Genomic DNA, 25,193 nt, shown 5'->3' with positions numbered 1-25,193 from the left:
GGGAGAGCCCATAGCTCAGTACTGCAGGAGAGGGAGAAAGTGTGACACCTTTTCTATGGGTTGGCCTGGCCCACCCATAGAAAAGCTCTAGGGTGGCCATGTGTCCTCCTTTTGCACATTTGAAACGCTGCCAGAGGGAGCAGCCCTCTGTTTGAAGGCACCCTCTGTCTGAAGGGCTGTCCTGTCTAATTCTGGTTTAAAGATAAAGAACCAGAAAAACTGTTCCCCATCAACAGTTAGTACCTGGACAGCAGGCTGAACAGGCAGGTGCATGGGTCACCTGGTCACAATCTTCCCCGCTATGGTGACATGTACTGTTTTTCTATTTCAATTATAATAATCATAATGTCTAAATTTGGCTAGATAAATATAAATTAGCATATGCAATTTTTGTGCAAATCACTGTCCTCTTTTTTAAACAACAACAACAACAACAATTCACCCTAAGTCCTACCCCTCTTATATGCGTCAATAGCCAGAAAAAGAAGGAAGAGGAAGGAAAGTTCTGCCTTGGGCCTAGTTTAATCCACTTTGTAGTCATGTTGTGGGAGGAATGGGTTATATCAAGGAAGCAAGTTAGAATATAACTATAATAACTGCCTTTATGGAAAAGCCTTGCTTTTGAGGGGAATGTTAGGGGATGTTAAAGCTAAACCCTGCGCTGATTGATTCGTACAGGGTTTTTTGGGCATGAACAACATTGCCTGATGCGGCAGCAACTGAGTGATCTATGTATATATGTGAACTTGCTCTTCCTGAGAATAATTGGCTGAGGCCAGGAAGTTAAGGCATCTTTTTAAAGATGGCAATGGAGCCCTCTGAAAACGATGATGAAACAGAAGACCAGTCTTTCTCAGCCTGGTGTCCTCCAGATATATGGCTGTGCTGGCAGGGAAAGATGAGAGTTGTACTTCTATGCATTTGGAAGGCACTAGGTTGGGGAAATGTTGCAGTAGCCAAGCGTAAAAGAGATTCTTCTTTCTTGCTTTATTTCTTTCTTTTACTTAACATTAATGATATTTTGTCAGCTACATCATCTGTTAATATACCTGAAACAATTCCATTATTCAGCTGCATATACTACTTCCCTATTGGCTATTAGCATACAGTTCTTTCCTAATAGATTCTATAATCATCCAGCAAAACAACAAAAGTACTGAAAAGTTTTTTTTAAAAAAAAGTATTCACACTAATTATTTCTGTCATGCGAGTTGGCAGGCTAACCAGCACATCATTGGAGTGGGAATGTGTCATGTCACAATGTCTCTTAAGAGTACATGGGAAAACCCTTCATAAAGAGTCAGGATAAAAATAGGAAACCCCTAGGGACACAGTACATGCTTGGATCACTTCAACTCATTGCTAATTCCTGGTTTGGGTTTGCCCTCTTTACCTTTGAGTGAATCTGGTAAAGTTAATCCTTGGAGAATATATATATATATATATATATATATATATATATATATATCTCCTATACCTCCACATGCTTATTTATTTATTTATTACATTTATATACTGCCCCATAGCCAAAGCTCTCTGGGTGGTTTACAAAAATTAAAAACAGTAAACATTAAAAAAAGTATACAAAGTTTTAAACCATCAAAAGCATAAGAACAACAATATAAAAACAACAACATCCATTTAAAAACAACAGTTCTGAGGTCTGTTAAAAGACAAACTTAGCGTTGTTAAATGCTATTAAATACCTGGGAGAAGAGAGAAGTCTTGACCTGGTGCCTGAAAGATAACAATGTTGGCGCCAGGCGAGCCTCATTGGGGAGATCATTCCAGAGTCGGGGGGCCACCACCGAAAAGGCCCTCTCCCTTGTTGCCATCCTCCGAGCTTCCCTCAGAGTAGGCACTCGGAGGAGGACCTTAGATGTTGAGCACAGTGTATGGGTAGGTTCATGTCGGGAGAGGCGTTCCATCAGGTATTGTGGTCCCAAGCCATGTAGGGCTTCATAGGTTAAAATCAGCACCTTGAATTGGGCTCAGAAATGTATAGGCAGCCAATGCAAGTGGGCCATAATTGGTGTTATATGTTCAAACCTACTTGTTCCACTTATCAATCTGGCTGCTGCATTTTGCACAAGCTGCAGCTTCCGAACCATCTTCAAAGGCTGCCCCATGTAGAGGGCATTGCAGTAATCTAATTTGGAGGTTACCAAATTATGCTTATGAACCTGTATGAACAGATAATAAATCCACACTCTCAGGCACATAATGATAGATCATTTTTATTGATTACTTCTAAAGTCCCTAACATTTTCTAAGTAGTATATACAGAGTAAAAGATTAGACAGTTCCCTACCCCATGGGCTCACAACCTAATAGACAAGATACAAAAGGAACAAGCAATGGGGAGGGAAGAGGAAAGTAAGCAAATTCAGGTTCCAGTTCTTGAAGTTACACAATCTGAGATGGCCAGGTGTCCCCTTTTACACAGGATAGTCCTATATTTGAAGGGCTGCCAGAGGACCATCCGCCCAGAGAGCCTCGGCTATGGGGCAGTATATAAATGAAATAAATAAATAAATAAATAAATAAATAAATAAATAATAATATATCCTCTATTAAAGATACAGGAAAACTGTCCTGATTTTGATCTGACCAATCTGGGGTAGGCCAGAGAATATCTTGCTGCTGGAGGGGCTTATCATGGAATTCTTTGGAGCGATGCCATTCTTTTAATTTAAGAGCTTTTAATTTTATTGTATTTATATATTGCTTGTCTTCCAAGGAGCTAAAAATGGCACACATGATTCTCCTCCCTCCTGTTTTGTCCTCACAACAACAACCCTGTGAAGTAGCAACTGGCCCAAGGTCACCAAGTCAGATTCATGGCTGAGTGGGGATTTGAATCTCAGTCTCCCCTGTTTTAGAGCCAACATTCAAACCATTGCACCACACTGGTGTGGCGTCTGGTCATATTTAGGGTGACCCTATGAAAAGGAGGACAGGGCTCCTGTATCTTTAACAGTTGTATTGAAAAGGGAATTTCAGCAGGTGTCATTTGTATATATGGGGAACCTGGTGAAATTCCTCTTCATCACCATAGTTAAAGCTGCAGGTGCCCTGCCCTCTTTTAAATCTGGGAGTAAAACATAGCCAAAGGCAAGGGTGGAACATTATAAAGCCCTGAGGAAGATCGCAACCACGTTCGAAACACGTAGGCACCTGGCACTTTAATAAAACTTTTACTAATATTATTGTTGAAGATTACTTGGTTCCACCCTTGCCTTTGGCTATTTTTTACTCCCCTATGGGGTTTTCCTTGCTTTCGCACTCTTTTAAATCTGATCACAGTATAGTTGCAGTATAGCTCCTGCAGCTTTAACTGTGGTGATGAAGAGGAATTTCACCAAGTTCCCCATATATACAAATGACACCTGCAGAAATTCCCTTTTCTATGCAACTGTTAAAGATACAGGAGCCCTGTCCTCCTTTTCATATGGTCACCCTAGTCATATTAAATTTTCCATCTTCACATTTATTTATTGCTTCAAATAAATAATTAACTAACCTTTGTACCATTTCCTCCTACAGATGAAGCTGTGCATAAAGTCTGGTGAGAACAGAAGGGAGGGAAAAAAGAGAGGAGACATTTAATTGGTCCAACCCTAGGACAGAAAGTGCTAGCTCCTTTGAGGGGTGCAAATCAAGTAAGCTGTACATCAGTGTTCAGAATTAGTATTCTCGTATTTGTTAACATTTTGAGGCTGAAACCTATGAGTAAGTACAGTTCAACTCAGTGAGCTTACTTCTCAGTAAATATGGGGTTGTGTGCAATGTTAGTTTAACTAACCCATTTATTTCAATGGGTGTACTCTAAGTTGGACTAACATTAGATACAACCCATACATAGGATTGCCCTGTCAAATTGTCATCCAATTATCTGATTCATCTTCATAACAAGAAACTGATGCCGTGAGACCTGTGAAATCTACCATGGAGCTGAGATTTGAACCCAGCTCTTTCCTACCCAGCTTCAACAAGTTTTTAATTATGTGACTTTCTATCCACCTGCAAGTGTTCTCTCTTCCTGGAGTATTTTTGGAAATTCTTACTTTTTCTGAGTAGGGTGCTGCTGGGGTTTTGCCTATGATCTTTGCTTAATCATGTGTTTTCTTGGAAATCTCAAGTGCTTCTCTGTATTTAGAAGATTAACAATTCTTCCTCAGTACATTTGATAAGACTTGTTCGACAAACTTTGAAGAAGTTAGCTTAAGTCTTTAGCACCAAAATGTGATGCCAAGACAAGCAATCCTAAAAGAGAATCACGAGGCTTGCTGGGTCGGCCAAGAATTATTCTAACCCGCTTACTAAAACAGCCATTTTAAACTCCAAAATGTGACATTTGGGGCCTTATGCATAAACCAGTTCATAAACTCACTTGTTCTATCTGTCCCCCCCCCCAACCAGGTATCTAACATATTCCATTTACTTAAGACTCCTATCACTGAAGTACCATTTTGTTTGGAAATGTCTTGTTCATGATACTTAACAGTTAATATGCACACAAATGTGGCATTTCAACCAGCTCTTTAAATGTGCTTATTTTGTAGGGAAAGCGAATGTATAAAATTCCTATCGGAATTTTAAATCGAAAGTTTGCCATGAGTACAAAATTATCATTTTCAGTTATTTATTGCTCAAAGTGCCATATCTTTTATTTCATACAGTAAGACCAGACCTCAGGAGCACTGCGCCCATTGGGGGTGGGGTGGGAGTGGAATGTGTGGCCTATTGCGGTGAAGCCGGGAGCCACATACGGAGCCCTGCACCCATCGAGGGTAGGGTGGGGGGAGCGGGGAAATTAAAGTATTTTTTAAAAAAACTTGCCTTCCGGTGCTCGAGCGCTCGTGAGCGCCTGTCATTTTTTTAAAAAAATGGCGTGCGCGACGCCTCTCCTCCTGAGGTCGTCACGCCTCACATGTAAATGGAGGAGGGATCTTGCAATAATCACATTGCGGGATCTTCCCTCCTCCGTCGTTGATTAAAAGATAGGTCTAGCTAAGGCCTGTTTCCCAGCCCAATTCAAGGTCCTGGTTTTAACATATTAAGCCATACATGGCTTGGGACCCAATACCTGATGGAACGCCGTTCCCGACATGAACCTACCTGAACACTATGTTCAACATCTAAGGACCTCCTCCTGGTGCTTACTCCGAGGGAAGCTCGGAGGGTGGCAACAAGAGAGAGGGACTTCTCTGTGGTGGCCCAACTGTGGAACAATCTTCCTGACGAGGCCTGCCTGGTGCCGACGTTGTCATCTTTTTGGCGCCAGGTCAAGACTTTTCTCTTCTCCCAGGCATTTAGCAATATGTAATGAGCCTGGGCTTGTTTTCTGGCTCATCATTTGTAAAATTGTTATAATGGTTTTAAATGTATGTGCATTTTGCATGCTTTTGTGGTTTTTACTTTTTGTATATTGTTTTAAAGTGTTTTTATCTTATGTGAACCGCCTAGAGAGCTTTGGTTATGAGGTGGTATACTAATGCGATAAATCATCATCATCATCATCATCATCATCATCGCTCCCACTCAGTTGCTTGACATGCAGAAAACAAGCAAGCAGTGGCATCAACCGCTCCTCCTTACCACCACCACCACCACCACCACCATTGTCAGGGCCAGAATAAGAGGCAGGTGAACAAGCAGCTTGCAATGGGGAGGAGAACTCCAGGGGCCTCTTGTCAGTGGGCTCTGTTTGGGTGTAAGCCATAGATAGGTGCCCAACTATACTTACCTTTAATGCTGGCCCTGAACTGGATAACTTATACTAATGACATCTTTAGCCAGGCTCAAATTGCACTGAGCTCCCTCCAGCTCCTGTCTTCTGGGTGTTGTTGGTCTTAGGGAGCAATCGTATGGCCCCTAGACATTATCTGAGGGGCCATAGGATAGTGGGGATCCCCCCTCCAAGGTCAAAGACAGCACTTTGATCTCAAAAGTGGGAGATCTACCCCCACCCCCTCGCAGCCAGCATGGAAAGAACCATGCCAGCTCGTCTCCGAGCTTATAAAATCGACCTTGGAGAAGGAGAAAGGGGGTGAGGAGGTAAGGAGTCCAGAGAAGATATGAGCTAACCTGAGCCTCTTCCACTGAAGCAGCATCACTAGATGGGCAAAAAACCCATCTAATAAAAAACAAACAAAAACTACCAATAGGAAGATGGGGAGGCGAAGATCACCTCCACCGCTCCTCCCAGCCTGCTGGCTTCAGCCTGATAGGGCCTTAGATACATAGAAACCTTCGAGTTCAGAGGCTTTTATCTCTTGAGGGCACAACTCATAGGATTGCACCCTTAAAGTAACATATACCACAGCAACTACTAGCCCAGCCACAACACCCACCAGCCTAGTCATGTGACTGCCATGCAACTAGCTGTAGTGGAAGAGGATTGTTCATTTTAACCTACAGCCAACCAGCAGCAATATAGAGGTCTGAAGAGTCCACAGTGTGTGTGTCTAAGTCTCAGTTTGGCTCTCTCCTTGTCCAGCCTGTATGTGCCTACACGATTAGAGACTGCAATTGCCAAAGTGTGTGTGTGCATTTTCTACAAACTTAACTTATTCTTTGTGTATCATTTCCCATGCTTCACTTTCTTGAAGGAGTGTGCTTTACATGTTTGCTTCCTTGACATATGTGACTTCACCTGAGTGTTGTCTCAGCTCACTTCCTTGATCTCTCCACCCTGGATTTACTAGCAGTTCTTGTTGTTGGAACTTCTCTCAGCCTCAGTGTAGATGGCTTAACTTCCACTGTCCCAGGAGTGTGTGTGTGACACATGCCGATGTAGATGCTTTGCTGCTCCTCTGGAGGTCTCTGCTATGTACAGGCCCTCCTTCCACATACACCACTTGTCTTATGATGGACATTTCACCGTCATTTTTTATTAACCCCACATTCCTAGGAAATAATGGTGAGCGTGAGTTTCCAGAAGTTCAAACTTCTGCAATGTTAATATTAGAAATAGCTGCCTAAATATTAAGAAATAATTCTCATCCCTCTCACCCACTTACCCTGCCAGTCACATGCTGAGTTTTTGAAGGGCCCCTTTTATCAATAATTACTACAAAATCCCCACTTGTTCTGGAATGTTGCCGAGTATGTCAATTTCATCAACTCAGAGAAACAATGTGACAGCTGCAGTCACAGAAATGGGAAGTGTTCCTTTTCTTTGCCCAATTGTTTCCTTCATTTCACATTTTCTTTTTTTGTTTCATGGTGAGAACATCAATGAGTAATTCTTAAGGTACATGTTAAAAGTTAAGCTAAGTAGCACAGAGTTAAAGGTTACAAATTTACAAAACTGATCCACGTGAAAAGGCTGGTCTCAGGATCAACATCTCGTGTGTTCCTTCAAGAGAGACCCAACTAGGGGGAAAGTTTATGTCCTGAATTCAAGTGCACCATGACAAAGAAATGTGGCTTACTGTACAAAGTCTCTTTCTCTCTCTCCCCCCGAATATATAATTCCTAACGTGATAAATAATCACTCAATATTTCCCTTGGAATCAAAGCATCTATAATTTATTTATTTATTATTTATTTAGAATATTTATATACCGCTCCTCATTGAAAAAATTTCGGAGCGGTGTACAAGGTAAAATGAAAATAAAAACAGAATAAAACAGTTAAAACAAAATTTAAAAAGAAGCAAAACAACAACACAGAAATCCAAGGCTGCATGTTAAAGAAAGGCTTCTTGGAATAAAGATGTTTTCAGGAGGCGCGAAAGGAGTACAGGATTGGAGCCTGTCTGACCTCCAGAGGCAGGGAATTCCACAGGAGGGGCGCCACCACGCTGAAGGCTCTTCCCCTGGTGGATTCCAATCGGAGGATGGATCTAGGTGGAACCACCAGGAGCAGGCCCTCGGATGACCTCAGTGACCGGGCAGGTTGGTAAGGGAGAAGGCGCTCTCTCAAGTATCTAGATCAGCCATCAGTTAGGCAGTGGAGAAAAGACCACTGTTCCAGCACTGCTATTGGCGGTACTGGGACAGCAAACTCAATTAGAATTCCTGGGGGAGGGCATTAATTGGAATTCCTGGGGAGAGTGGTATGTTCTCCGTGGCCACTCCCAGGCTCTGGAACGTCTGCCTAGGGAGGCTAAGAGCTTCTATACATGAGTGATTTATTGCACGCTCATGAGTGGCCACTCATGGAAGTTTGCTGGTCCTTTACATGACACTGTCAACCTCCAGGACATCTCCCATGCCTCTCCCCGGTAATGACGCTTTTAAAAAGATCAGAGATGATTCACTATTTAAAATTATCATGGGTTATTGTGGGACACTAAATGGCATTGCTTCATTGCCAAGCGGGGAAGTTTTCAATTGCAAATCACATGTTTGCCATTGGTCGCTGTCTAAAGGAGCCAAAGTCAACATGGAAAGACCTCAAAAGAAGAAGAAAAATGATAAGGGTGAAGCTTTTTCCTTAATGTAGAGATGATCTGGGTTGGTCCCTTCCCTGTTGTCTTTCTGCCATCAAGCAAAGACAGTTTTATTCAAGCAGGCCTGGCATGTAAGCTGGCCTGTTGCTGAACTGGTTTTAATTGGTTTTATTTATTTTTTCATTTGATTTTGATTTGCATCCAACCTTTCTACCAAAAATGGCATTCATAAGAACATAAGAAGTGCCCTGATGCTGGATCAGACCAAGGGTCCATCTAGTCCAGCACTCTGTTCACACAGGGGCCAACCAACTGTCGACCAGGGACCCACAAAGCAGGACATGGTGCAACAGCAGTCTCCCACCTATGTTCCCCACCATCTGATATATACAGGCTTATTGCCTCTGATACTGGAGCTTGCACTTAGCCATCAGGACTAGTAGCCATTGATAGCCTTCTCCTCCAAGAATTTATCCATCCCCTTCTAAAGCCATCCAAATCACCCAAGTTTGGTGCTGTTTATTTCTTTCATTGTTGTATTTTTTTTCATGTTCTGTTATAATTAAGATTTTGTTTTTAATCTGGATTTTAGTGTTAGTGCGCCATTTTTGGTGGAAAGGGAGGATATAAATATCACAAATAAATAACTTCACCTCCAGTGATCCTGATGGAGAGATTGCAAGTGGGGAGAAGCTTTAGCCCTGGTTTCAGTGATTCTGAGGCATAGATAATTATTTTCCCACTGCTAATAGCAGGTGCGAAACAGCTGCCTCTATCAGGATCACTGGTGGGGAGGGGGATTTCAACTTGCTCCGCTCTCAACGATCCTGATGAGGCAGAGATTACTATTTTCCCTCAATAAGGGCTCCATCACACCTGGTTTGCCTCCACATTTTTTACCTCTGTTTCATAAGCACACCAAGGTAATGGTCCCTTTCACATGGGTTTGTGGTATTGCGCTGCACCATGAAACTTCCCTTTCACTTATTTGCTTTTCCACTCCAGCCCACCCCTTCTCCTTCGGCCTCCAGTTCATTGGTTGTGGTACTCTGATGGGCATGGGCTCGTCCCTCCCACTTTGGCTTCATTGTCTAGCGATTTACTGATTTAAGGTTTCATCAGCTGGGCTCCGTTTCCATGGGCAATGAGGGTGGGTTGGAGCAGTAAAAAGTCCATTCAACCAACTAAGCACAAGTCCATTTGTTTGACACAGCGTGCTGGAGGAGGAGAACCGCCCCACCCTCTCCTTTCATCAGCAAGACACCATTCAAAGCACACCCACCCAACAAAGGAAAAAGTAAGAGGACAGCAATACATGGAGGCTTAAGGGTGCATTAAATCCACTTGGGGAAAATAATCCAGACTTTCCCTGCACCAAATTAATATGCAAAATGGAGGAAAAGAGGTGAGACGGGTGTAGTACAGGGATGATGTTGCGTGAGTCCCATGCTGCAAAACCAGATCCCAGGCATGGCGAGTGTGCATTAAACCACTGGGTGTGATGGAGCTCTAAGAGCCTTTCCAGAAATACTTGTTTGGCACCTATATAGTGCTCTTTTGAGTGCCAGGAAAAGTCCTTCTTATTTTCTCAGGCATCTTAGTCTTCTAGTTTCTGGTTTTTTTTAAAAAATCTATTACTTAATTTTATTTTATTTTCACTGCTGCTAGGTTTCATTTTGGGTTTTTTTTTAATTTTATACTGAAGTTTTACACTTTCAGACTTTTTACGTCATGTTGTATTATGGTTTTAATTGTTAGGAACCACCCAGATTGCTACAGCTATTGGGCAGTATAGCAATGTAATAAATAAATAAAATAGTAGCCGTGAGGAAGCAGTGACCTAGATTGTGATTGTTGGGGGCCAAAAACGTTGGCCACCTCTGCTCTAGATTAGATACACTAACCTGGAAGCACAAGTAATGTTTCATGTAAATGCAAGTCATCTCATTCCTCCACCTTTATTCCCATTATACAGAATCTGAATCTAGTCACTATAACTCTCTGTAAATAATTACTCTTACTATGCCATGCCAAGTCTGATGTCCAGTTCTACTTATGCATGTTCTGTCCCAACTGATATACCCTTAATTGTATTATCTAATTTTGGACCAACATAGACTGGGCCCTAGTAACTAGAAATAATATGGAGATCATATTCACATTCATAAGTGTCCCATCTGTACTGAACCTGACTCTTGTCTCCTCCACTTTTCTGCAGTGACTTTCTTTTTTCTTCTTCTTTTGCAGTGTGTGTGGGGTGTAGAATTCATCAGGACATGGAATGGGGTATAGGGGCAACAACTTCCCTCAACTCAGCAGCCCTGATACAGTTTAAGGGTGCCCACACTTGCTTTGGAGCAAAGAAACAGACGTCAGGAGAGCCACACATTGTGTTTACTTTGGCTTTAAATGTGCATAGAATATAGCCATAAAATGTCAACACTAGCTTAAGGAGCAGATACTCAAAATGTAAATACCGTAAGTATGGTGAAATTAGTCCAAATGATACCGCTCAAAACAAATGTCAGGGGGAAAGAGAAATACATAAATCTGGCAGGGTATTAGTGTTGTTAGTTTTTTGGATTAACACATTAAAAAAATTCTGTTTAAATGTAAGCTATTTAGTGTTTAGAAAAATCCCCTTTTGCAACATTTAAATGATACAAGTCTGCTCTAAGAATTCTTAAGAACTTGATAAGTAGATTAAATCCAGTAAAAATACCTAATATCTGAAGCCCCATTTCTCAGTAGCTCCGACCCATGGCATATCTGTCATATATGACCTTCTACCAGTCACTACCTTTCAGCCTAACCTACCTCACAGGGTTATTGTGAGGACAAAACAAATGGGGGAGGTCCATGCATGCCCTCAGTATCTTGGAGGAAGGGCAGGATAAAAATGTAATGAAATCTTAACTTTACCTTGTGGTTGACATCTCAAAGACTATATTCCATGGGCATGCTTACACTAAAAACATATCAATTTTGTGTCAGTTTAACTGTGGTAGCTTTTCCAAAGGAATTCTGAAAATGTTTAGTTTGGTAGGAGTGCCTACAGTGCTATTAGAAATCCTTGGAACCCCCTCACTGACAGAACTAATTCCCAGGGTTTCCTGGAAGGAAAGAATGATCTTCCAAAGAGATTATTTATTAAAATATTTTGACCCTGTTCCTCAAGGTCAAACTAAACACTACTTTTTAGAAGTAGCACATAGCTACATCTGTTCTTTTTCCAAACTCGGAGGAAAGTGTGGGGGACCCAAACAACACCACAGGGAGGGGCTTTTACTCTTTGCCCCCCTCATGACTGCAAATGAATGGGGGCTTTTTCCTATGCAAATTGCAGTGCCCCCTAGTGGACAGGAAACCACAGTGTGGGGCAAATGTAGTATGTCTGTGGGATGAGGTCTCCCCCCCCCCCCCGCATCCCACACACATACTACAGTCCCAATCAGATCCAGTCTCTTGTGGATCTATTTGAGTAAAGAACAGGTGTAGCTGAATGGTACATATTAAAAGTATAGTTTGCTCTCACTCAAAGACTATTAAGGCTTTAAAACACAAATGAAGTTTTAAATATTTTAAAACACTTTACAATAGTTTAAAAAATAATAAATCCTATACATGTTAACTCAGAAATAAACTGGTTTGAATTCAATGGGACTTATTCCCAGGTCTTTAGTCAAGAGCACCAGTAAAATTAGATTCTATTACATACTAGAGGGAATTTTTTAGAAAATGTCTTCAGCTGTCACCTAAAAGCTGGGCCAGATCAAGCTCAAGATGGGTTTTGAGTCTAGCTGGCTGTAGTGGGCCCTGTATTCGGCCCCCAATACTGAACTCATACATAACATTTATACATGCATTCACACAGAGTCAAAGTTATTTTATGTATAGGGTGACCATATGGAAAGGAGCGCAGGGCTCCTATAACAATTGTATAGAAAAGGGAATTTCAGCAGGTGTCATTTGCATGGATGAAGCACCTGGTAAAATTCCCCCTTCATCACAACAGTTAAAGCTGCAGGAGCCCTGTCCACTTTTGTAACTAGTCAAGAGGATAGGGCTCCTGCAGCTTTAACTGTTGTGATGAAGAGGGAATTTCATCAGGTGCTGCATGCATACAAATGACACCTGCTGAAATTCCCTTTTCTATACAAGTGTTAAAGATACAGGAGCCCTGTCCTCCTTTCCATATGGTCACCCTAAATAATACAAAAACATATTTTACTATATATTTTAGTGGAAATCATCTTCCATACCTTCCTGGAAGCAAAAGTTTAATATCTCATCAATAATAATAATAATAATAATAATAATACTACATTTATGTATTTATTACCTGCCTCTTCCTCTGGATTGAGGTGGGGAACAACACTACATAAAATATAATAAATAAAATTACTTAAAATTAGTTATAGAGGACTCAAATACAAACACAAGCTCCCCTTTTACAGGATATAGCACACAAGACACATAGAAACTCTCTCTGTGCCTCTGTCTCTCTCTCACATACACACTCAAAGAGACAGTGGCCGAGTTCAGATGACATGATAATCAATGGGTGAGTGGGTAATAGCAGGGACATTGAAATCAACCGTTGCTTATACTGTCGTCCAAACCAGACCACAGACTTATTCACTGCCTCATTCAGACACAACAATTAAACAGGTCAGGATATACCACACACAGAGACTAAGAGCTGGCCCAGAACTAGGGCTGGGTATGGTTGGGCTGTTGTCCACAGCCCACACCCAAGAGAGGTCCACCCTGGACTTGCTCCTCCTCCACCATTGCAACCTGTCTCTTGCTCTGGCCAAGATAACAGTGGTGGTGAGAGGAAGAGCAGTAGATATCACTGCTTGTCTGATGCCTGTCAAGCAAGGAATTTCTAGCAATGATGAGAAAGAGGATCCTGACAATGGCACAGAGAACTACCTGAGGAAGGTGGACTACTGAAGGTGTTATCCAAAAGGCCTCCAAAATGTGGAGCCAGCACTGACTAGGGCATTTCGCTGCCTGAGGAGAACTAGCAAATGCCTCTCATTTCACTACTTCTTAGCCAAACCTTAGGGTGACCATATGAAAAGGAGGACAGGGCTCCTGTATCTTTAACAGTTGTATTGAAAAGGGAATTTCAGAAGGTGTCATTTGTATATATGGGGAACCTGATGAAATTCCCTCTTCATCACCACAGTTAAAGCTGCAGGAGCTATACTAGAGTGACCGGATTTAAAAGAGGGCAGGGCACCTGTATCTTTAACAGTTGTATTGAAAAGGGAATTTCAGCAGGTGTCATTTGTATATATGGGGAACCTAATGAAATTCCCTCTTCATCACAACAGTTAAAGCTGCAGGTGCCCTGCCCTCTTTTAAATCCGGTCACTCTAGTATAGCTCCTGCAGCTTTAACTGTGGTGATGAAGAGGGAATTTTGCCACGTTCTCCATATATACAAATGACACCTGCTGAAATTCCCTTTTCTATGCAACTGTTAAAGATACAGCAGCCCTGTCCTCCTTTTCATATGGCCACCCTACCTAACCTACTCACATAGGATTATTATTATTATTATTATTATTTATTTATTTATTTATTTATATAGCACCATCAATGTACATGGTGCTGTACAGAGTAAAACAGTAAATAGCAAGACCCTGCCGCATAGGCTTACAATCTAATAAAATCATAGTAAAACAACAAGGAGGGGAAGAGAATGCAAACAGGCACAGGGTAGGGTAAGCAGGCACAGGGTAGGGTAAAACTGTGAGGGTAAAAATGGGGAGGCTTTTAGCTCCTGCACTGTTCATAATTGTGTTTTACACTGCTCCCTGTGATTTAGTAATATAAGATTTTAAATAACTGAAGGCATAAAATAAATGTTGATGAACTATTATTCCCACTGTCCCTCATCATTGGCCAGTCCCCCGGCCTTGCTCTTCTTGCGTTTCTGCTGTCAGGCGGCGGTAAAAGCACTGCGGCGGAGTAATGAGCAGCCTTAATGCAGCGCTTACTGGACCGGTCTTAGCAAAGTGAGAGAAAAGGACTGGGCCGCCTCATCGGAGGCCCCTTTCCTTGAGCTAAGGGCAAGGTGGAACACGTCAGTCTCTAGGGCCTTGCGGTTTGCCAAGCCTGGCAGCCTCGGGCTCCCGTCTGCATCCGAAGCTGAAAGGAGCAGCATGGCAGCCGCTGCAGGAGGCGGAGCCAGCCATTGACCTGCGAGCATCAAAACAGAGGCACATTATCTGAAAGCCTGCTCCGGCTTTCCCAGCTTCTAAAAAATCTATTCCACCCCCCTCTCCATTTCTCTCCCTGTATCATCTGATCATCTCAGGTGTTACAGCGTTCTATGCACCTATCTGTTTTGATTGTGCGAGGTGCATGAGAAGCCCAGGCGGAGCCATCTGGTCGCCATGGAGTACATCAGAATGCCCAAGGTTAGTACCGGAAAGAACGGCGAGAGGAAAGGAGATGGATGCTTGCAGTGCCTGATAATTGGAGTTGGCAGGAGAAATAATGGCCTCAGACATTCCTTGAATGTGTTAGCTACGTGTAAGGTCCCCTCGGGATAGGGTGGGGTTGAGACTGGAATGAATTGATCCATATTTAAAAAAATAACGGAAGATGGAAAGATGACTCTTTATGAATCCCTGTCTTTCTTTCGCTGCTTTTAATAATGTGAATGCGACTTGCTATTAACATAGGCTTTGCATCCGAAATAAACTGGGCCATGCTTCAGATGGTCAGGAGTAACTCTACCTCATCCATGACCTGGTAATGATGCAGCATCCATCCTTGAAAGCAGGGGAAAGGCGTGTCGCTTCCCCACTCCACCCACAAGCCTTAATTTCATTTTGGCCTTTTGCTTTTTTTGAAATTGAGATGGACCCTCCCCTCCTTATATTTGCTAGGAACACCCCCTCCCCGCCCCCATAATTCTCCCTCTAGCCAGATGGGAAGAGGATTACAGCATAACAAGATTCAGAATATGTTGTTTCTTTGCAGAAAAAAATATCGCCAGTTGTACATGGAAAGGTAGCAATGAATCATAATGCTAGACTTAATTTAAATTACTTTTGCCTAAATAGTGTTGTGCATAAATGATAGGATCCCCCCCCCCCATACCAGGTTTTGAAGCTCTGATCTGCAAACACTGATGGTATATTATTAGCCATTATGGCTTCTTTTTCTTTGGTTTTTATATCACTAGGTTTCTGGCTCCTGGACAGGACATGTGATATAAGCAATAAGCATCCAAAACACTGTTTCCTTCATTTACACAAATCTTATTCCCTGGTCATATATGTTTACCTCCCATTTTTGTAGATTAAGCAAAAACGTTTCATCTTTGACATTTAATCTGATATATCTAGGTAACAATATTAATTGTGTGCCTGTTCCTTGGAATGACAATTTTAAGATTACTCAAACTGAAGGAACAAGACAGTGCTTTTAAGGGGGTAATTATTAAGGGGGGATTTATATTGTTTTTAGTAAAAGTTATGAGTGCAGGCATATGTGGACAAATACTAACTGCTAATTTGTTTTGATTTTGTCAGCCACAGTCTCATAATTTAAGAAAACAAGTTTCTAACCCTGATGTTTAGGAAAGCCTGGAAATATTCCTGTGCATGTCTTCTCTCACACTATTCCTCCTTTCCTGCCATCCCCCAATCCAGTTAGTTGATAATCTGAATCATAATGGCAGAATGGAAGTATAAATCTATCTGCAGTTCATAATTTATCCCTGTTGCAGATGTTTTTATCCTGCCTGCCAAATTTGAATGCGTATGTGTGTTTACATGTTTGCAAAGAAAAGATGTGCATTTAAATCAACCAGTGATCCAATCTTTGGGGAGTGTTGCAGAAGTTGTTTTCTAGGCTGATACGTGCAAACTATGACTGCAGCAGCAGAAGGAGGAGCCTTTCTCTTTTCAGCACCACCATGTTTCAAATGTGTCTGCTCCTCAGAGGTATAGGAAGGAATATTGTATGTATTTATAAGGTATGTAGCACAAGATGTTCTAGCCACTATGGGTACACTCCAAATAAGCTATATGAGTGCACAGGTGTGATAGAACTAGTTGGCACAGCTAGAGTTCTGTTTTCTGTTTTTGCCACAGTTACTGCTGCCAAAGAGATACGCCACTCTTAAACAGAAGGATGGCGTGTCCCTTTGGCATTAGGAACTGCTGCAACAGAGCTCAACTCTGCTGCTATTCCACCATTTAGGGGAACAGTGAAGAAGGAAACAGAGTTATAACTGCACCAAGCGACACAATTACAAACCCCTCCCTGCCCCCTCACTCTTCATTTTCCTCCAGGGCTTGGATAGTAGAGAGGAGGAGAGACTGAGGCACTCCAGGAAGCATCATACTAGATGAGCTGAGGCCCAGAAGGCCCGGTAGCTGCCCCTAAAAGGGCGTCAGACCTTTCCCCCTTCTTTTAGGTCTGTGTGAATGGCTTCCCTGGCTGATGCGATTTCTGAGCTGCCTTCCCTCTGGTGCTCAGGAAAGCAGTGCTGGGAAGGCATGCAGGGAATGCTCCATCATAGGAGGAAGGCCTGGCTGCTTAAAACACATTTTGCCCAGGTAACTGGGCTGCCGACTGGGGCTTCCCTCTTCATTCAAATCGCAGCTGCGGGGCTCCCGATCTCAAACAGGATTATGGTGGGGCAAAGGATTAAAAATCCCTCTCCCGCCCCATGGTCCCAGTCCAGATCAGGTTCTCCTGCAGCTGCTGTTTACTTAAACACAAATTCACAAATTATTAATTACATGAATACTGTCATTTTTGTTTTGGCTCTGGCTGATCTCACTGGCTGCACTCCCCCCCCCACACCTTCTGCTCCTTCATGGGGTTGAAGATAGCCCTTCCCCTCAGGGCATAAGAACACAGGAAGATTCCTTGTATTGAGTCAGATCTTTGTCAATCCAGCTCACTATTGTCTCATCCGATTGGCAGCAGCTCTCCAGAGTTTCAGACAGGGGTCTTCCCCAGCTCTACCTGGTGATGCCAAGGACCCAACCTGTGACCCTCTGGAAGCAGAGCATCTGCTGTGTCATTGAACTACAGTCCATCCCTTACCTATGGCCTTCCCTGCCTTGGTGCCGATGCCAAAGGCTGCCCGTAGTTTGTTCATGAACTGCAACTTTGCTGGTGAGAAAAAAGTATTGATTGTAAATTATTATTAATCATTAATGTGATTTAGAAAGTAAAGTCCATGAGAAAGCTTCTAAAAACTGAAACATCTATGGAGTAAACCTCTAACAGGTTTTTACAATAAATGACTGAAAAAGTGGAAGGGAAGGTGGAACAGAAGAAAAGCCCTCTATATCCCTGTCTGTTTTGAAAATGCTTTGTGCTAACTTAATGAATGGCTAAAAAGCAGACTGATAGCAAAGACACAGATGAGACATTTCATATAGTTCACAGTTTAAACCATGTGATGGATTATTTTTTCCATTTATATCAGTGAAGCTATATATTGGCAGCAGAGCTATTTAACGTCATTTCCAGTGAGCAGGCCAAATGAGTCCCTAGAGTCTACAGTAATAATAGTATAATAGGAGTTCATTTGATGTTGCATCTGTTTGTTTAATGCAGCATTCTGGGTGGTCAAAGTTTGCTCTAATGTTCCTGTTTTTCCTTGTGATTGAAATTTTGCTTGTGTTATTTGTTTGTTTTACAAGTATTTAGGTGATCTTTGGAAAAATTACTTTTGTGTCTCAAATATTCAGCCATGGTGTTCAAAGATGGTGATGCTAAAAAATGGACATTTTTCATTTGTCACAAAACCAGGCTGAGATGGCTGTCAGGTGTTAGGAAGGTGAACTCCACTCCATTTTTTAGAAATCAAATTTCACCATCTGACCAAACCAACATTTTTTTCAACTAATTTGTTGACTCGTGTCAGGAAACTGGATCAGAATGTTCTTCTGTTGTGCCAATTCCAAACCAGTTTTGTGATGTGTGAAAATATAGTCAGATGATCTGGAACCTTAATCTGATGCTGATGAAATCTGGGCATCGGATGCTTCACATAAAAGCTAGGCATGACACAAATATTTGATTGTTCTCTGCTGTTCTATACCAAGGGATGTCAGTGTCATTTCTTGGCAAATACATTAATATGTATGCTGTTTTCGTGTTTTTAAGCAATCAATTGTCTGTTCGCCTTTTAAGGCTTTGGGAATCTATGAAACCTCATTGCTGTTTGACAAAAGAAAATTATGCTTGAACAGAATGGAAAATCAGGAGAGCTGTTTGAAACATACTCCAGACTTTGGCGGAATAAGGACTAGCTTCTGCTGAGCAGTAAAAATCCCCCTAGTCTACTTGCCTACCCATCCAGTGAGATTTCCAACCAGCGTGCCAGCTCTTGTGCCTCTTAACAGCAACTTGATCTTCAGAAATTGGTTCCAGAAGGTCACAGATTCAGTACCCAGCATCTCCAGATAGGGCTGGGAAAGAGCCCTGTGTGAAACCCAGGAGAGCTGCTGATGGTCAGCGTAGACTCCATCCTGATGCCTGCCAGATGTTTTGGACTTCAGCTCCCATCAGCCCCCCGCCAGCATGTTCAAATAGTCAGGAATGCTGGGAATTGCAGTCAAAAACACCCAGAGGGCACTAGGTTGGGGAAAGCTGGTGTACAGATCTTTAGAACATCTGCTGGAAGTACTAAAGGTCTGACTCAATCTAAAGCAGTTTTCTGTATTCCTTAGCTGTTTGTTAAAAGCACATGAATAGGAGCATGTAAAATGTTGGCAGCCCTATATAACTCAGTGGTATACAATTCTTTTGTAAGTGTAGGTTGTCAGGTTAAATCTTTGGCAGCTCCATTAAAAAGATCCTGGGAAAGGAATCTAGCAAATGTGTCTGCTTGTGAACCTGAAGAGTTGTCACATAGTGCACACACACACATGTAGTCTGATGCTGAGTCAGTTTCTTCTGCCCTAAATATAGCTTCTCTCATCCTCCATTTTGTGCAGCATCTGCCTTTCAGTAACAGACACATCCCTTACTGAGTCAAGGACCATGTATTCAAACTGAAACCCACTAGCCCAGCAAATGGAAAATTTCCCTAATTGTAGCATTACCTGACAAACTGCTGGCCTCATGCTGCCCTAAATTTTGATCATGTAGCATAAGGCATTAGCAAGATGGACAACTATACAGATGTACCAATTTTCTGTGATGTTTTTCATGTTTTACTACCATCCAGGGAAAGCTTATATTCACAGCTGATGTTATTACTTGGTTCCTAGCTTAGTAGATATATCTTCCTTTCATTAGTAGCTTTACTGCCATTCTGCACATTCATTAGAAAAAAATTGGGTTTGATTTAGATATGTGCAACTGGGATGGCTGAAGTGGACTTCTCCAGCCCCTACAGTCCCACTAAGTTATTACAGAGTGTAAGAGTTCTGCTTACAGAAGGTGCCTGAGCCTAATTTTTGCACCCCCCTAACCATCACACCACAGCCCAGTGCGAGCGCCAGGTTTTTGAGGGCCCTTGGGCTCCCTCTCTCATTGAGTCTACTTTCTCAATGCCATTGTCATTGTCTGCTATTGCTCCTGATTGTCGTTTTTGTCCTTGCTACCAGTTGTGTGCTCAACAGGCAGAGAACCCATGAACAAGTAGGCAATAATACCTACTGCTCCTCCTCCTCACTACTGTTCTCTGGGCCAGAGCAAGAGACAGGTAAACAAGCAGGCTGCAATGATAAAGAGGAGGAGCAAGTCTAGGGGGCTCTTGTCAGTAGGCCTCTGCTGGGATGTGACCTGAGATGTTTTACTATTTTTTGCTAGTGTAAGTTCTGTTTGGACTTAGGATGGTAAGTGGTTAATTCTGTTGGAAGGGAGAGTGAGTGAATGGATTGTTGGAGTGAATGCTGATTGGCTGTTGGATTCAAGTGTTTGAATGACTGTTAGCAGTTAGGAGCAGTTAGGAGTTGTGTGTGGAGAGTTGACAGAGTGAGAGAGTCTGGGTTTGTGTGCTGAAGGAGTTTAGATCAGTGAAGGATCAACAATTTATTGTTTTGGGAAAAGAGGGAATAGGAAGAGATAGATTTGACTAGTGGGTAGAGGAGGCAAGGATACATGATATATTGTATTGTAACAAACAAGTATTGTAACAAACAAAGTATTGCAAACCACAAGATTGGTAAACTGCATGAACTTATTCTTAAATACAAATTATTTTGTTTCATAAGTTGGACTGGATTCTTAAAGTACCTGAGGTAAGGTACTGGGATATATGGTGGCAGTGGTGAAGTAAAAGGGTGAATAGAGTGGAGCACAGAGTGCTGGGCTGGTTGCTGTGGGGCCAAGAAGAGTCAGTGAAACACAGAACCAGTGACCAGCAGTATGCTGACTGGGTCCATGGTTGGGATCCTTTTATAGGGAGAAGTAAAAAGGAGACCCAAAGGGAGCGGTCGTGATATGGCCCTCAGCAGGTGCCCAACCATGCCTACCCTTAATGCCAGACCTGCCACAGCTCATCCCATTCTGCAGGTTCCCCCAAACCCTCTGTGTGGCATTTTCAGAGGACTGGAAGGGTACAGTGGGCAGGGACGTCTGCTTCAGTCACTCCATTGTGGTTTTTTTGGAGTTGAAAAATGCAATCTTCCTATAGTTCCAATGCTTTATTATGGAACCAACAGCAGATTTCAGTCGCCTTTTGTCAGATGCTTTAGCATCAGTCCTAGAGACAGTTCTGCATCAGCAGTGGTTTTCACAGCCTCACTCTATGCAGAATGGTGGGGTGTATGGCTCCCTGGACATTCACACATATGTGCACACGGCAACACTGCCCCCATGGGATCTACTTTGCTGGTGACTATGGTTTACCAAGTCAGGGAGGAAGCCCAGTGTTTCTGAGGAGAAAGAACTGGGGGACAGTAACCCTCCCCTCCCCATTCTAAAACCAATGGGGCCTGAGGCTCATTCCACCCCCTTTCCTTAGAAGCTGCCATAAAGCTGGAAATTTGGGCCTTTTCTTTGATATTAATGATATATCACTGTACATATTTAGCTGTACAATGTTCTCCAACCTGGTGCCCTCCAGATGTGGCTGACTGGGAATAATGGGAGTTGCAGTCCAACACAACTGGAGAGCACTCGGTTAAGAGAGGCTGTTCGAGGACCATAGTTTGAATCCTGCCTTTTCTTTGACATTGTTATTCAAGTTATACATGCATTCAGTACAAGTTACAGGAAGCCTGTTACAAGAAGCCAGATTCCAGATGGACATCAAGAAAAACTTCCTGACTGTTAGAGCAGTACAACTGTGGAACCAATTACCTAAGGAGGTCATGGGCTCTCCCACACCAGAGGCCTTCAAGACGCAGCTGGACAACCATCTGTCAGGGATGCTTTAAGGTGGATTCCTGCATTGAGCAGAGGGTTGGACTCAATGGCCTTATTGGCCCCTTCCAACTCTACTATTCTATGATTCTAAGTACTGCAAATGCTTTACAAAAGCGTTCTGTTAAGAAGATGCCAGATAGAGCCAAGTTAAGATTAATCTACAGTTAACACCGTGTTTCTTCTCCTGAAACCCTGTTAAATAGCTTCCAATTGCCTGTGTTTCACTCTGGAAAGGTGGAGAAGGATCATATATAGTGTGTTCTGAACTGATAGTGTTTTATAGAGTGCTCATTATCCTACTACTGGCACTTGGGGCTAGAAAATTCGCATAATTCATCTATTCAGTCTCCTAACTTACTGCTGCCAGTAGGTTTGAGGTCAACTAAGGAAAAAGACAGCATGCATATTTCTCTTGGACTCTGTCTCTTGCTTGTCCTCCCTTTTTTCACTGCTCATTGCATTGGCTCTGTGCAAATGCTTTCTTTCTAGCTGCCTCCTAGAGCGTGATCTACTGAGGAATTTCCACCAGTTTCACTTGGAGAAGACACAAGTCCCAAATATTCCATTTTGTGCTTGTTTAAACTCAGATGTGTAAATACTACTTATTAATTGTATAACCCTATTTTCCAAACAAGGATGGCTGGGTGTAGCTTGTTAGCCACAAGATGTCCATGGTACTGCCTTGTGACCTCCACTTATTTTTAAAGTAGATTTTGTTTTCAGTACCATTCCTTTTCCCAAGACAGACTTTTGATTTGCAAAAATCCATGACTTCATTAAGGACCAAATTCATGCAAACACGTGGTAGTGGTGATGGTGTTTTAAGCCCAGTGACTGCTGATTGCTTATGTTATGCATTTCTATTAAGAATGCCAGCTGCAAGCATATTTTCCTTAGTTGTGTTTCTAATTTTCACCTAATTAAGGGTGCAATTGTGATGCCCTGCCCACTCACCCTGCATCATTTCAACTTCACCTGAGACACCTACAAGCACTTGTCAGGACTGTCCACACCACTAGCACTCAGGACTACTTCAATCCCCCCTGTGCTAATGATGTGTTGGAGGGTTTAGGTCTACTGCTGCTACTCCTGTCTCGCCTCTTTTTCAGGCCCCACAGCTCCACAACCCAGGAACCTAGCCCTCAGTTTCCCATTCCACTGCCACCATTTGTTGTTTTCACCTCACACTCCTCCACAGACTACACCAGTTGTTTGTAAATATAATTGGAAACAAGTAAATGTGTGTATAAGCGTAATGGTTTCCTCAGTTTAAATGTATATGGTTACAAGTTTCAGATCATATTGGTTTCAGTCACTTCTTTATTACAAAGTTCCACTAATAGTCTTAAAATCATCTACTTCTCTCTACCTCACAGAGTTCTAACCCACACTGTATAGGGTGACCATATGAAAAGGAAGAGAGGGCTCCTGTACCTTTAACAGTTGTATTGAAAAGGAAATGTCAGCAGGTGTCATTAGTATATATGGGGAACCTGGTGAAATTCCCTCTTCATCACCACAGTTAAAGCTGCAGGTGCCCTGCCCTCTTTTAAATCTGGTCATTCTAGTATAGCTCCTGCAGCTTTAACTGTGGTGATGAAGAGGGAATTTCACCAGGTTCTCCATATATACAAATGATACCTGCTGAAACTCCCTTTTCTATGCAACTGTTAAAGATACAGCAGCCCTCTCCTCCTTTTCATATGGTCACCCTATCAGTGACACTATCTCTCACAGACTCATCTCCCCCCCCCTGACACTTCTACAGACACATCTCATACCATCTCCTCTCTCCTCCCTCTCACTCACTTAACTATATATAGATACATTTCTCCAGCTCCTCCCACTCTTTCAAAGGCAATCTGCACTCCCCCCTCAACCATCCAATCCACACTCAGGTATTCAACTCCCCTCTACAACTTGTAAGTACCTTGAGGCCTACTTATTCCCTGAACCTTATACATATAAACAATAACTCTCTCTCTCTCTCTCTCTCTCACTCTCTCTCTCTCTCTGTGTGTGTGTAATACATAAGGCAGCAAACATCACAGCAATCCTATGCATGTTTGGACAGAAAAAAAGTCCTACAACTCTCAGCATTCCCTAGCTGGTTGCAGGTCTTTTCTTTCTGTCTAAGCATGCATAGGATTGCATCCTAACTTGGTTTATGCTATAATTTGACATGTGTGTATAATACACCTACACACTCATCATATGTGTGGGATATTTTCAGGCTGCATCATGCATAGGCTGTAGCTTCTACAGCTCCTTCACATCTACCTTGGTTAGGCTCTCTATAATCTCCATTACACCAGATTTGCAAGGAAGCCACACTTCTTTTTGTTTTTGCTTTGATGTTGAATTCTGCTGGTAATACAAGTTCATTGAGAGTAACAAAACTTCTATCCTAGTTTGTTTTTCAGAGCATTTCCTTTTGTAAGTAGTATACCTCGAAAATTCCAGCCGGGGTGGGAGGGGTGGGAGAATAAACACTCACATTTTAACCTGGAAATCCTTCATTGTACAATGTATGAACTGTATGATGGACAGAGCTAAATTACAGATGGAAGTCAATCTCTTGTCACAGTAACAAAACAAGTTATTAATGTTCAACATGTGTTCTATTTTATAAACTTGACCCACAGTCATTGTTCATTAAAATCTACAATAACAAGCAAGAAATACGTTTAGAGACAAATGATGTCTTGGAACACCAAATGCAATACAAATGTAGTCACATACTTACGTAGCACTTATCTACCTATGTAAGGGTTTTTCTGTGCTGAAGTCAGTCTGAATAAGGATTTGCCTATTTTGTTCCCAAATATGACATCCTTCCTCTTGAATGGCCTCCCAGTAACCTTGTTCAGAAGGTCAGTTTTTAAGTTTATTCTCTGGAAGTGCCTAACATATGTTTGCAATTTGGATTCCTGTTAACTTCTATTTTTGCCTCTCCTCCACCCTCGTCTGTAAGGAAGATTATGTTGAAAATAGCATTTATGTCCACTTTATTTATACAATGTAAGGGGTTGCAATAGTCACCATAAATCCCTTGCCTCTCTTCTGTTTCATGCTCCTTCTGCTCTTTTTATCCTACAACAACAAAGGTCACGAGAGAAATAATAAATTGTGTTGGACAGATATGCTTTTAAATAAATACTTCAGTCACTTATAATTTATGTGGGCAGGGGACTTCTCCAGTGGACTTGGCACTCATCACTGTGATCTCTTATATGGCTCATAAAAGTGTTTTAAAAGGTGCTGTGGTCCAGCTTTTGCAGATGGGAACTAGGTCACAGAACACTCTAACGTATTTTCATATCTCTCAGAATCAGTCTAAGGTTCTCATGGTTTTTTTTTTTTTTTACTGATGGCTGAAAGGCACTTACTTGGCTTGGGATGAACATGGACTTGTTCTTCAG

At 42.2% G+C, this 25,193-nt stretch overlaps 1 protein-coding gene across 1 annotated transcript in view; it reads left to right on the top strand.

Moving 5' to 3' along the window:
- The first annotated feature begins 14,712 nt into the window (after window positions 1-14,712).
- The window catches only part of MTMR7 (myotubularin related protein 7), a 43,273-nt gene continuing 32,792 nt past the window's right edge, over window positions 14,713-25,193 (top strand). Inside the window, exon 1 of the mRNA XM_063135409.1 lies at window positions 14,713-14,837. Coding sequence (XP_062991479.1) covers window positions 14,814-14,837 — 24 coding nt within the window. The 5' untranslated portion in view covers window positions 14,713-14,813. The remainder of the gene's footprint in view (window positions 14,838-25,193) is intronic.

Source organism: Elgaria multicarinata, chromosome 10 (genome assembly GCF_023053635.1).
Source record: "Elgaria multicarinata webbii isolate HBS135686 ecotype San Diego chromosome 10, rElgMul1.1.pri, whole genome shotgun sequence".
In the NCBI taxonomy this organism is placed as follows: domain Eukaryota; kingdom Metazoa; phylum Chordata; class Lepidosauria; order Squamata; family Anguidae; genus Elgaria; species Elgaria multicarinata.
This window is presented reverse-complemented; position numbering and strand designations above follow the sequence as displayed.